Source organism: Hyperolius riggenbachi, chromosome 5, assembly GCF_040937935.1.
Source record: "Hyperolius riggenbachi isolate aHypRig1 chromosome 5, aHypRig1.pri, whole genome shotgun sequence".
NCBI lineage: Eukaryota > Metazoa > Chordata > Amphibia > Anura > Hyperoliidae > Hyperolius > Hyperolius riggenbachi.
In genome coordinates, this window is record NC_090650.1 from 206,707,835 (window position 1) to 206,721,870 (window position 14,036).

Here is a 14,036-nt window from a genome sequence, read left to right on the forward strand (position 1 = left end):
TTTTTGGCATTTACTTGTAGTTTTACTTTTTGGCCACAAGATGGCAATCTCGATTTTGTTTACATGACGTCACTCTAAGCGTACAATGTACGCTTAGAGGGACACAGCTTCAGAAAGAGCGAAGCTTCCGAGAGAAGCTGTCGCTTTTTCAGCGGGGGAGAGGAATCAGTGATCGGGCTCCATAGCCCGATACATTGATTCCGTGGCTACCGACTCCGCGGCCGGGAGTGCGCGTGCACGCGCGCGATCGGCCGCGGGAGCGCGCCTGTCCTCCTTGACATTTTTATACGTCAAGGAGGACAAAGTGGTTAAGGCTACTTGCAGACCAAGACGTTGCATTAGGTGCCACGTTAAGGTCACATAACGTGCACCTAACGCATCGTATGGTGCTGCAAGAGAGGACGGTAGAGTGAGCCGCGTTAGGCGGCTCTATCCCTATAAGGTCTCCCAGAGTGGCGCTGATTGGCCGGCGGGACCACGTGATGCGGAGCGAGACACTCCGCATCACGTGGTCCCGCCGGCCAATCAGCGGCCGCCAGTGCAGTTAATATTAAGTAGCCATGTGCGCGGCTACTGTAGCTGGCTCTCCCCGCCTCCTCTCCGCCCCCCACTGCGCATGTGCAAACAGTCTAACGCGGCTATAGCCACTCTAACGCCGTAGCATGCTGCACTTTCCCGACAACGTGCAGTGTTACATGTAACGCAACGTGGGCTGTGTGAACAGCCCACTTGTGTTACATTGCTGTGCGTTGGGGGAGCGTTACAGGTGCACTAACGTGTAACGTCCCTGTGTGGAAGCAGCCTTATTGTCCTCCTGGAGATACAAGTTCACTATTATGTATGTATGTATGTATGTATGTATGTATGTATGTATGTGTATATATATATATACACACACACACACACACACACACACACACACACACACACACATACATACATACATACATACATACATACATACATACATACATATATATATATATATATATATATATATATATATATATATATATATATATATATATATATATATATATATATATATTGATGTGTCACATGACCCAATGCTGGCAGCTAGGAGTTGCAAGAAGTGAAAAGGATGGCGCTTGGAGAAACCATAAGCAGTTTCTGATGCTCACCTTAGTTAGTAATGCCCCAAATGTGTCCTGCCAGGCATGGATAGTGTAATGTTAAGGGCTTTGTTTCTGACACAGGCGACCTGTGTTTGAATCTCAGCTCTTCCTGTTCAGTAATCCAGCACCTATTCAGTAAGGAGTCCTCAGGCAAGACTTCCTAACACTGCTACGCGCCCTAGTGGCTGCAGCTCAAGCACTTTGAGTCTGCCAGTTACTGGCATTTGTCTTGTCTTGAGACTGCCGGATGCCTGAGTTCCAGTTAAACAGGACCCTACTGTATGTAGCTTTTTTTTAGTACTTAGTACAACATTTGAGTGAAATTTGAGCAATGTTATTCTGTGAACATTCATATCATTTATATGCATCAGTAGTTCATTTTTTACCTGTTGAAATTTTCTGCTGTTCTGGTGTGAAGAAACGCGGAAAAGCCGCCGTCTCTCAAGGTGAGGCGGCTGTCTCCGCGTCCAGCATGGCGTCACAACGCGGAAAAACCGCCGCATGCCGCATAGGCAGAGCGGCGGAATCCACATTGGGAACAGCGGAATCCGCATTGGAATCGGCGGAATCCGCATTGGAACGGGATACATTGCAAGACAGTTCTAGTGTGGCTGGGACTGATAGTCCACCAGGATTCAGAGTAACACGCGCGCGCGCACAGAGACAGAGCTTATATAACAGCCAGAAGCGAGTCAGCTGACCAGGCTGGTCAGCTGACATTTTCCACAACTCTCATTGGTCCAGCAATTAGGGAGGTCCTGGAAAGGTCCTTGGGTATATATACTGCTGGCTGTTCACTTGTTTCTTGTCTGGCGTTGCGATCACATACATGGGAGCACCCAGATCCGTAGTCAGATCCGCAAGTGTGCCGGGACCAGCTGGAGCTGTAATCCTACACTTAGCTAGATTCTGTTGATAGCTAAAGTACTAGTTTGATTGTGATTATCTGTTATGACCCTTTGCCTGCCTGACTATCCTCCTGAACTCTGATCTTGCACCTCGATATTTCTGATACTCTGTTGCCGAACCCCGGCTCGTTCCTAGACTCTGCTTCTGCCTCCTGATTTTGTACCTCGATATTTCTGATACCCAGTTGCCGATATCCTGCCTGTACTTAGACTCCGCCTTTGCCTCCTGACTTGTACTTTATCCGTGTGTGTACGACCTGGCTTGTCCAACCTCGAGAACCGACCTTACTATTGGAGGCGGTTCCCCGTCCTGTCAGTGACACCTCCTCCTGAGTGTCACTTTCAGACCATCCTTCCTACTGTCAGTCTGACTCCTCCCGTCTTGGAGAGCTCAGGTCTGCGGAAGGAATCTGTGCAGTACTCCTTGCTGCACTGAGGTCTAGTCCTCTAAGTGTTACCGTTACACCAAACACTACACTCTACTCAGGTGAACAGAGGTTAGCGAGTATATCGGATTATCAGTGATACTGCAGATCACTTATAATCTGGTATACATCTGTATTCCCAGTGATACTGCAGATCACTTATAATCTGGTATACATCTGTATTCCCAGTGATACTGCAGATCACCGGTAATCAGATCCTCTCTGTGCTTCACCGATCGTTACATCTGGTTTTCTAGAATGGCAAAAAAACCTTTCTGATAAGTTATGATTTAAATGCGATTGGAGGCCTCTACCACTCACTTTAATTACATTTAGCCTACAAACTCACCAAAAGCGGCTGCAGAGAATAATACACTCCCACAGACATCAAGTATGAATCCATCTCCATGTAAGCTGGCACAGGTGCTTACACTGCATTCCTTAGTCAACACAAAAGCTTTTTACCGCATATACCCAAATACAAGTCAACCTCGTGTATAAGGCGACCCCATTATTCAACCCTCTTAAGCTGGAATTTTTTATTGACTCAAGTATAAGTCTACCCAGCAAAATTTATTGCTGCACTTGGGGCTCAGGAGGGGGTTAATGACCGCACTGCATACAGTATTACAGCCATTAACCCCTCCTGTTCCTTAAATGCAGCCAATACCTCCACCAGGCCCTCAAGTTCTGCAATTATTAAATTACTTTTATACAGCCCAGTATCTCCAACCTGCCCCTTTCCTTGTTAATTGTGGCCAGGAGTTTCAGACCTGTGTTTTCTTGACATTTCCTTTCCTCAAAGTATCACTTACCATGGGGTAAATTGCTGCAAATGGGAATGTCACTATTAGTACACACATTACTTAGTGTGCTCAGTGTTGCCTGTGACTCATGTATAAGTCGACCCCTATATTTTAATGAAGAGAATCAGACCATAATTTCTAGACTTATACTTCAGTATATACAGTAAGTATTATTTTCAGATGTCTGTCTGAACATAGCCTTGGAGTACTGTTGGGATCTATGTGCTGGATCAGCTCAGGATCTGAAGAAAAAAAAATCATTTTTTATTATTTGTCACCAAGTCTGTCATTATTAGCTTCCGTAAAAAGAAATTAATGTTTTGTTGACTTGTAAGTGACCCATGAGCTGTTAGCCTGAGTGTCTGGTTTATGTAATGTGATTAGGATTTGTTTGGGATTACTGCAGATCCCAGAAGTGATCTCATATCATCTGCAGTGTTTAAAGTAAATACTGCTGGATGCATCACTATTCTCTTTGATAGTTGATGACTTGCAAGCACAATTTTTTCTTATTACCTTTTTTTTTATCAAACGAACATACAAAAATCACCAACATGAAACAATTCCAATATAAAGAAAGTCAGGACAGCTATAATTAGTGACACTTCAACAAATATCTATTCATACAATGTCATTTTTATAGTAAAGACAAAAACAAAACCAAACAACAAAAACATCAGCCTCCAGGGTAGTGTCATAGAAGCAGTGGTGTCCAAAGTCCGGTGCTGTGTCCGATTGTTCTGCCTGGAAGCTGCCTTCTGCAGTGGGTTATGCACATGCTCAGTGGGAATTTTTAATGAATTACATCAAATGTCTCCACAGCCACACCTTCTACAGTCCCCAAATTTTGAGGGTATGGAGGAGACCCCGCAAACTCCCTCTGTGCCAAATTGCAGCCCCCAAACCAGGGCTGTGGAGTCGGAGCAATTTTGGGTACCTGGAGTCGGAGTCAGTGGTTTTAATAAACGGAGTCGGATCATTTTTGAACCAAATCCATAGCCTTTGTATAAAATTAGACTAAGGAGTCGGAGTCGAGGAGTCGTAATTGGAGCAATTTTGGTTATCTGGAGTAAGAGTCATTGTTTTCATAAACTGAAGAGTTGGATGATTTTTGTACCGACTCCACAGCCCTGCCCCAAACGCCGCTGGTTTCCGAGATAGGGTTGTTTGATCTATTTCGGGAACTGGTGGACTTTTGGGGGTTGCAATTTGGCACAAAGGTAGTTCGAGGGGTCTCATCCATACCCTCAAAATTTGGTGAGTGTAGGATGCATGGCTGTGGAAATATAGCCCGCAGCATAACATAATAGGAAATCTCACAGTACAGCATCGTACTGCGCATGCGCGGCAGCTCAAATTTACAGGCAGCTCGATCGGACCCAGCACTGGCCCGCCGAGCCTTTTCCAGTGGCCCCCGGGATGTCCATACCATTTAAGTACTTGTGGCCTGCTGGTTGTTGTTGCACTGCCTCCCCGTTGCCTTCCTGTACAGGTAATCTAAATTTGTTTGTACTCCCATAGTCATTACTATGGGACTACAAAAAAATGGCTGCTGGTCTCCACATTTGCAGACATATTTTTGACAGCGTATGCCTTTTAATGTAGTCCTGTAATAACTGCTGTAGGACTACATGACCGCAGGAGTCCGATTTGAGTTGGAGGAGGTTAGGAGGCAGAAGTAGTTAGTGAGTGAGTGTGAAGAGGAAAAAGTACAGAGGGGGACAGATGGAGGCACCAGATGGAGAAAAGGCACAGAGGTGGATCGAAGGAGACACCAGATGGAGAGGTGGAAGCACAGAGGGGGACAGAAGGAGGCAGAAGGAGCACGGGAGAGAGGAGGCACCAGATGGAAGGGAGAGGGCACAGAGGAAGGTAAATTGGGCACACAGGGAGATTGTAAGAGTCACAGATGGGGAGAGAGCAGAGGGGGACAGAAGGAGGCACAGTGAGACAGCAGGGGCACACAGGGAGACAGGAAGAGGCACAGAAGAAGGAAAGTGCACAGAAGTACAGGAAAAGGGACAGAGGGGACACAATAGACAGGAGCACAGGGTGACAAGAGGGGGCAAAGAAGGACATGAAAAGGCACAGAAGGGGCATATGAGGGGGCACAGAAGGAGCCACGCAGGGGGCATAGATGGACAGGGGGAGACACAAAGGGGTTACAGAAGGAGAGGCAGAGACACAGGGAGACTGAAGGAGGCACAAAGAGAGCACAGATGGCAAGGAGGAGGCACAGAGGATCAGTGGTCTGAAAGTCTATCAAACAGGCCCATTGTGAGAAATAGCGGAGCCGCCGCCACACGGGGCAGCATGGCGGCGGTCTCCGCTTCCCAGCCGGCAGGTTCCCCCACACATACGGAGCCGCCGGCGCAGAGCAGGGGGGACACCGCCGCCGCTGGCGATATGGCGGCGGGTCCCGCAATTCACCCGGCGGACTTAGGAGCGCATTCGTGCGCTGACCTGGGGCCTGGCCTCTCTGGCATTCAGAGGGTCATGCGCACGCGCGAGAGGCGACAGGACTCCTACCTCCTACGAAGGAGGGTCAGCTGACTCTCCAGTCAGCTGACCTCAGGAGGCATCCGGATTGGCTGGGTTTCTGGGCGGACTGGCTGAGTTACTCTCAGCATAAAAGGAGCTGGATGTCAGTTGCTCCTTGTCTGCTGTCGTGAATACACATAGTGTTAGCGCTCAGACCTTAGCCCAGTTTCCCAGGTGTTGTCACCAAGGACGTCACACCTTGGATTAGGATTGTATTGTATATTTACCTGTGTTTTGACTCTGGCTATCCCTGACTACTCTTTACTCTAAACGCTCTTGTACTTCTGCCTATCTGATTCAAGTTGCCGACCCTGCCTGTTTAAACGACTCTGAATCAGCCTTCTGTTTCTGTACTGTTGCCGCCTTCTCTGTTGCCGAACCTTTGCTCGCTTGACCTTTCTCCCTTCAGTGGAACGTCTCCCACTGTAGGGCTATCTCTGAGGCTTACCTCTCCGAGACGCCTGCCCTAGCAGACGATTACTGCTAGCGGCCGAGATTCCTCTCTTTGCCTGGACTGAGGATCTCACACACGGGGTTCCCATTCAGAGGTAACCACACCTCTGAGGAATCGCCGTGTGGTGGATATTTCCACGATCTTGTGATATTATTGCTGTTGTTATTGTTTATTCACTGTGTTAGGTGTCCTGAGGTTAGTTGCACTTGTATTATTGGTGATTCTGCAGATCATCAATAATCGGGTGACATCTGTATTGTTGGCGATACTGCAGATCACCAATAATCAGATTCTCTCTGTGTGCTGACACCCATTCGTTACAGAACAGCAGACCACAAATGATGGATGCATTACGCAGCCAGGTTGAGGCTTTAACCACCTCAGTTAATAACCTCGTCGAGGTGGTTAATACACAGCAGAGCCAGATCAATCAACTGTCTGGATCTGTGCGGGTCCTCCAGACGGCTGTAGCTACCATGCAATCCCCTCCAGTCACAGATCTGCGTTTGTCAGTACCTGAGAAATTTTCAGGAGACAGGTCTGACTTCCAGAACTTCCGTAACAGAGTCTTATCATACTTTGAATTGAGGCCCACTTTGTCGGGTACCGAACCTCAGAGGGTGACATTTATAAAAACTTTATTGTCTGGAGACTCACAAACCTGGGCATATGGTCTTCCGCCAGAAGACACGGCATTAACCTCCGTCCAGGAGTTTTTTAAAGCAATGGCCATCATCTATGATTACCCGGATGCTTCTATCACTGCGGAGAGGAAGCTCAAAACTCTCAAGCAGGGTCGAGATACGGTTGAGGTCTATGCGGCAGAATTTAGAAGGTGGGCTGTGTCAGCTAGGTGGGGACCCTATGCGTTGCTGGACTGCTTCCTTTCAGGTTTGTCAGACGCAGTCTCTGAATTGATGTTAGGTCATCCTGAACCGAAGTCAATCGATGATGCGATTTCTGTGGCGGTGCGAGCTGACCGCCGGTTACGCTATCAGCGTCAATCCCATGGCAGGAATGCGGTTAGGGCACTCTCCTACGTGTCCTCCTCACCTATCCCGCCGACTGATGAACCGATGCAAATCGGACACTCCCGATTGACTCGGGCTGAGAAGGAACGCAGAAGGGCTGAGAGGCTTTGTTTGTATTGTGCGGAGGAGGGTCACATTGCTCAGAATTGCCCCAAGAAGTCGGGAAACGCTGCCGTCTAGGTGTAGTCAGAGGTAATACCCTAGACGAGCAGAGTCTACCTCTAAATAAAAATGATCGTTTACTTCTCCCTTGTTCCATTTCTTGGGGGAATTTGACCACTTGCACCGAGGCCTTCATAGACTCAGGGTCTGCAGCCAACTTTATAGACTATGAGTTTGTGAAAGGTCTGGGAATTCCACTACACCCTTTGGATCGACAAGTGGTAGTTACTGCAATTGACGACTCCCCATTACAGTACAAACAGCCTCTCTTTCAGAATCTGATGTTGTCTTGCACTATTGGCGTTCTACACAAAGAGAATTTACAGTTCCTTGTACTACGCATGACAACCTCTACCATTGTCCTCGGGATGCCATGGTTACAACTCCATTCCCCGCAGACTGACTGGGCCACAGGTCAGTTGCTCAGTTGGTCACCTCATTGCCGGAGTCATTGTCTGGGGAAAATCCCCCTTGATACCACCAGGTTAGAGGGGGTCCCGATACAATACGCTGAGTATGCTGATGTATTCTGGCCTAGATCCGCAGATAAACTTCCACCCCATCGAATTTTTGACTGTCCCATAGACTTAAGATCTGGTTGTATGCCCCCGAGGGGACATCTCTATAACTTGTCGGGGCCAGAGAAGTTGGCTATGCGGGAGTACATTAAAGAAAATCTGGCGAAGGGTTTCATCCGTCCATCCCGGTCTCCAGCTGGGGCCGGGTTCTTTTTAGTACAAAAGAAAGACGGTGGTCTTAGACCATGTATCGACTACAGGGTTCTAAACAAGATCACCATAAAGAATCGTTACCCTTTACCTCTGATAGATGATCTTTTTGCTCAGATAACCAATGCCAGTATTTTTTCTAAATTGGACTTACGTGGGGCATACAACTTGGTGCGCATCAGGGATGGTGACGAGTGGAAGACGGCCTTCAACACACCCGACGGGCATTACGAGTACCTAGTTATGCCTTTCGGGTTGTGTAACGCCCCGGCCGTCTTCCAAGGGTTAATAAACGAGGTCTTCAGGGAAGTATTGGGGAAGTTTGTGTTGGTTTACCTTGACGACATATTAATTTTCTCCCCCAATCTTAGAGAGCATCGTAATCATGTAAAATTCGTGTTGAAGAGATTGAGACAGAATTCTCTGTATGCTACACTGGAGAAGTGTCTCTTTGAGGTCACACAAATCCCTTTTCTGGGTTATATTATCTCAACTTCAGGTCTCTCTATGGACCCAGAAAAGGTCTCTGCTGTCTTAGAGTGGCCACAGCCAGTGGGTTTAAAGGCACTTCAGAGATTCCTTGGTTTTGCTAACTACTACCGGAGATTCATCAAGGGATTTTCTTCGGTAGTAGCCCCTCTGACTAGACTTACCAAGAAGGGGGCTGACCCCTATCAGTGGTCATCGGAGGCCCAGGCCGCATTTAATACCCTGAAAAAACTGTTTTGCTCGGCACCTATACTGAGACATGTTAATGTCGCTCTTCCCTTCATGGTAGAGGTAGACGCCTCAGAGATCGGGGTGGGGGCTGTGCTGTCTCAGCGCTCGGGTCTGCGGGGCAAGACACATCCTTGTGCATATTTCTCACGCAGGTTTTCTCCTGCTGAGAGAAACTACGATGTGGGCAACAGGGAACTCTTGGCCATCAAGCTAGCCTTCCAGGAATGGTGCCATTGGCTTGAAGGTGCAGAACACACCACTACTGTATATACTGACCATAAGAACCTGGAGTACATTGAGGGGGCCAAGAGGCTCACTCCTCGTCAGGCCCGCTGGTCTTTATTTTTCTCGCGCTTCAGATTTGTTATCACGTACACTCCAGGTTCCAAGAACGTTAAAGCGGACGCTCTCTCCAGATGTTTCGAACCTGAGACAGCTCAGCCCGCACTTCCCGAGAGCATTTTTCCACACAAGGTGGTGCTGGCAGCCACTGAAACCTGGGAGGATTGGGCAGTCACATTAGCTGCTCATCAGCTAGATACCCCAGAAGGGAAACCTGAGGGGGTCTTCTTTGTTCCACTTCCGTTCTGTCTGCAAATCATGCAGCTGTTCCATGCCCATAAGAACGCAGGTCACCCAGGGGTCACCCGCACTCTAGATCTACTCACGAGGTGTGTTTGGTGGCCTTCATTGGCCTCTGATTGCAAGGAATTTGTCAGAGAGTGTGTGGTGTGTGCCAGGAGCAAACCATCTCGCCAGGCTCCAGTGGGTACTTTACAATCCTTACCAGTTCCAAGTGAACCATGGACCCATCTGTCCATGGACTTTATTTATGTGTAACGCCCCGGCCGTCTTCCAAGGGTTAATAAACGAGGTCTTCAGGGAAGTATTGGGGAAGTTTGTGTTGGTTTACCTTGACGACAGGATTGGGCAGTCACATTAGCTGCTCATCAGCTGGATACCCCAGAAGGGAAACCTGAGGGGGTCTTCTTTGTTCCACTTCCGTTCTGTCTGCAAATCATGCAGCTGTTCCATGCCCATAAGAACGCAGGTCACCCAGGGGTCACCCGCACTCTAGATCTACTCACGAGGTGTGTTTGGTGGCCTTCATTGGCCTCTGATTGCAAGGAATTTGTCAGAGAGTGTGTGGTGTGTGCCAGGAGCAAACCATCTCGCCAGGCTCCAGTGGGTACTTTACAATCCTTACCAGTTCCAAGTGAACCATGGACCCATCTGTCCATGGACTTTATTGGCGAGCTTCCTAAGTCGGAGGGTATGACTGTGATATGGGTGATCGTGGACAGGTTCAGCAAGATGGCCCATTTTGTTCCTCTTAAAGGATTTCCATCAGCTCAAGTGTTAGCCAACCTCTTCGTACAACACATCTTCCGGTTGCATGGGATTCCGGATGATGTGGTATCTGATAGAGGAGTCCAATTCGTATCAAAGTTTTGGAGGGCCTTTTGCCGTAGTTTGGGAATGAACCTGTACTTTTCGTCTGGGTATCACCCACAGACCAACGGGCAGACCGAGAGGGTTAATCAGGCACTGGAACAATTCCTCAGATGCTATGTGGCAGATGCGCAAACTGAATGGGTTAAATTTTTGCCCTTTGCAGAGTTTGCACACAACAACCTGAGAAGCGCTTCAACAGGCTTGTCCCCTTTTCAGGTTGTGTCAGGAAGGTCTCCTAAATTTTCCCCATTGCCGGTGTGTTCCTCTCCCTTCCCAGCCCTGGAAGATTGGCAGAAGGTTTTAAAGGAACTTTGGGGACAAGTAAAAAGAAATTTAGGAGTAGCCGTCCAGAATCAAAAGAAACAGGGCGACAAGAGACGGTCTGTTGAGTGGCACTTTTCTCCTGGAGACATGGTGTGGGTGTCAACGAGACATTTGGCACTCAGACAACCGTCCACCAAGTTGGGGCCCAGGTTCATAGGACAATTATCCGGTGGCCAAAAAGATCAATGAGGTCTCTTATGTGATTGATCTTCCAACCAGCATGAGAGGTGGGAGATCATTTCATGTCTCTTTGTTGAAACCAGCAGTACATGTGGATTCCTCCCCCCCCCCCCCAGTGGTAGTAGAGGGCCAGACAGAGTACGAAGTGGGAGAAATTTTGGATTCCCGGCTGGTGCAGAATTCTGTGCAGTATCTGGTCCATTGGAAGGGGTATGGGGTGGAGGACAGATCCTGGGTACCAGAGAGTCGCATGCATGCTGAGAAATTAAAAAAGAGGTTTCATTAGTTATATCCTGAGAAGCCGTGTAGGAAGTGTCCGGAGTCCACTCCTCAAGAGGGGGGTACTGTGAGAAATAGCGGAGCCGCCACCGCGCGGGGCAGCATGACGGCGGTCTCCGCTTCCCAGCCAGCGGGTTCCGCCACACATACGGAGCCGCCGGCGCAGAGCAGGGGGGACACCGCCCCCGCTGGCGATATGGCGGCGGGTACCGCAATTCACCCGGCGGACTTCGGAGCGCGTTCGTGCGCTGACCTGGGGCCTGGCCTCTCTGGCATTAAGAAGCAGAGGGTCATGCGCATGCGAGCGAGGCGACAGACTCTCCAGTCAGCTGACCTCAGGAGGCATCCGGATTGGCTGGGTTTCTGGGCGGACTGGCTGAGTTACTCTCAGCATAAAAGGAGCTGGATGTCAGTTGCTCCTTGTCTGCTGTCGTGAATACACATAGTGTTAGCGCTCAGACCTTAGCCCAGTTTCCCAGGTGTTGTCACCAAGGACATCACACCTTAGATTAGGATTGTATTGTATATTTACCTGTGTTTTGACTCTGGCTATCCCTGACTACTCTTTACTCTAAACGCTCTTGTACTTCTGCCTATCTGATTCAAGTTGCTGACCCTGCCTGTTTAAACGACTTTGAATCAGCCTTCTGTTTCTGTACTGTTGCCGAACCTTTGCTCGCCTGACCTTTCTCCCTTTAGTGGAACGTCTCCCACTGTAGGGCTATCTCTGAGGCTTACCTCTCCGAGACGCCTGCCCTAGCAGACGATTACTGCTAGCGGCCGAGATTCCGCTCTTTGCCTGGACTGAGGATCTCACACACGGGGTTCCCATTCAGAGGTAACCACACCTCTGAGGAATCGCCGTGTGGTGGATATTTCCACGATCATGTGATATTATTGCTGTTGTTATTGTTTATTCACTGTGTTAGGTGTCCGGAGGTTAGTCGCACTTGTATTATTGGTGATTCTGCAGATCATCACTAATCGGGTGACATCTGTTTTGTTGGCGATACTGCAGATCACCAATAATCAGATTCTCTCTGTGTGCTGACACCCATTCGTTACACCCATTTTAGATAATGCTTATCAAATTTATTGAACTTTAGAAAGAGTGCCTCACCAAAGCAAGCACACACTTTTAATTTAGCACTATGCAGATGACATGAAGTTTCTGGTGAAGCAATTCATGACATCACAGTGCTAATAATCCACTGAGCTCCAATGTAAATTGATATATTTTATTACACAAACTTCATACGTTCCTTCTGAGAAAACTCAATCTTTCACCAGACTTCATGGTAGATGTACTCCAGGCTGACATAGCTGTACTGTACAAACAAACCCTTTCTCAGAAAACAGCTTCCCTTTGCATAATAATATTTCAATAGTGAATAGCAAATAAACTGAAGGATACTCACATTTTGGCGCTGCTCACATAGCTGGTGCAGGTAAGCCCTTCCACCCACAATGACGATCTGAGCATTACGTGGGTTGCTAAGGTAAGCATCCAGTTGCCTCTGTCGGGAACGATACCAGCAGACATAGAAGAATATTTTTACGATGATAAATATTATCACTATTCTGTGGGGATGACAGAAAATTAAAACAGAGGTTAGGATAAAGGCCCTTATCCAAAACCCTTGTGTAAAGTCTATGATGTAAATAAATGCTTGCATAACACTTACAGGTATGGAAAATAGGACAACCATGGTTTGAAACTGGTAGTGCTCTATTTGATGTAATACAGTCTGACCAGATTTATGTGTACATTTATACAACATTTCTAAAAAAAAAAAAAAAAAAAAAAAAGTTTCAGGCAAGTCAATTAATAAACTGCCAAGGTTATTCAGAAAAACCTTTATTGTGCAAATGTCAGAACACCCACTCAGAGAATATTGTATAAAATGTTGTCCCCTCAATAGCCGTTATGCTTCTGGTCTATATTGCATCCTTTTACTATATGTTTCTATGTAGTACACCCCTTCCCCTCAAGCTGCAATATGTAACTATAAACACCTGCCGGTAGAGATATCAGAATATTAGAAGGCCAGAAAGATCTCTGATTCTTATTTGCTAAATGCTCGGCCAGGCCAGGAGCTATGTGTATGTAGCCTAAAGTCACATTTTACAATATTTTAAAAAGCCAGATTTTTTTCACCCACAAAATAATGGAGTGACCTGTGCCCAGGTTTTCAACAGCAATTGAAACTGTTGCTATAGAAATGTCCGAGGTGTTCTATTTTACAGGAAGTCTGCAGCATGTGAACCCTCTATTCCTACAGATCTTTCACATAGTTGACTATTCCTCATTCATATCTATTCTTCTTGCTGTATAATAAACCATGCTGCCAACGACGATCAGTTGACCAAAATATATACAGTACAACGGGAGGGTGTGTCCACCTTATGATGTCATGCTGATGTCATTTTCCAGCCAGAAGATATGCATACATAACACAGTAAGAAAAATGAGCATCTGCAGAAATTCCCCACACAGGATACAGGAGCTGGGGTAGGAATTCCCACACCTAACAGGAGACAAGCAGGGCTAGATTTGTGGGAAAACGACAAAGGCCCGTGCTTTGGCCCTTGGTCATCTGGCTGCCAATTCTGAGAGGGTGATCTGGCTACCTATACTAAAAGAATGGAACCCAGGGTGAGAGTCATTTGATTTGAAGGCTGACATATTTTTTTCCTTTTTAACAAAATCAGTTGCCTGACAGTCCTCTTGATCCTGTGTCTCTAATACTTTTAGCCATAGACCCTGAACAAGCATATGCAAATCAAGTACTCTGACTCAGGTTTTACTGGATTAGCCATATGCTAGTTCCAGGGTTTTGACTCAGACACTACATATGCCAGAAGATCAACAGGACTGCCAGGAAAC

General features: G+C 47.4%; 1 protein-coding gene across 5 annotated transcripts in view; it reads right to left on the reverse strand.

The window, feature by feature from the left end:
- Positions 1–14,036, reverse strand: part of LOC137518577 (uncharacterized) — a 105,303-nt gene that overhangs the window by 30,754 nt on the left and 60,513 nt on the right. For all 5 annotated transcript variants that reach the window (XM_068236639.1, XM_068236637.1, XM_068236636.1 and 2 more), the window contains exon 3: positions 12,568–12,730. In XM_068236639.1, coding sequence (XP_068092740.1) covers positions 12,568–12,730 — 163 coding nt within the window. The remainder of the gene's footprint in view (positions 1–12,567; positions 12,731–14,036) is intronic.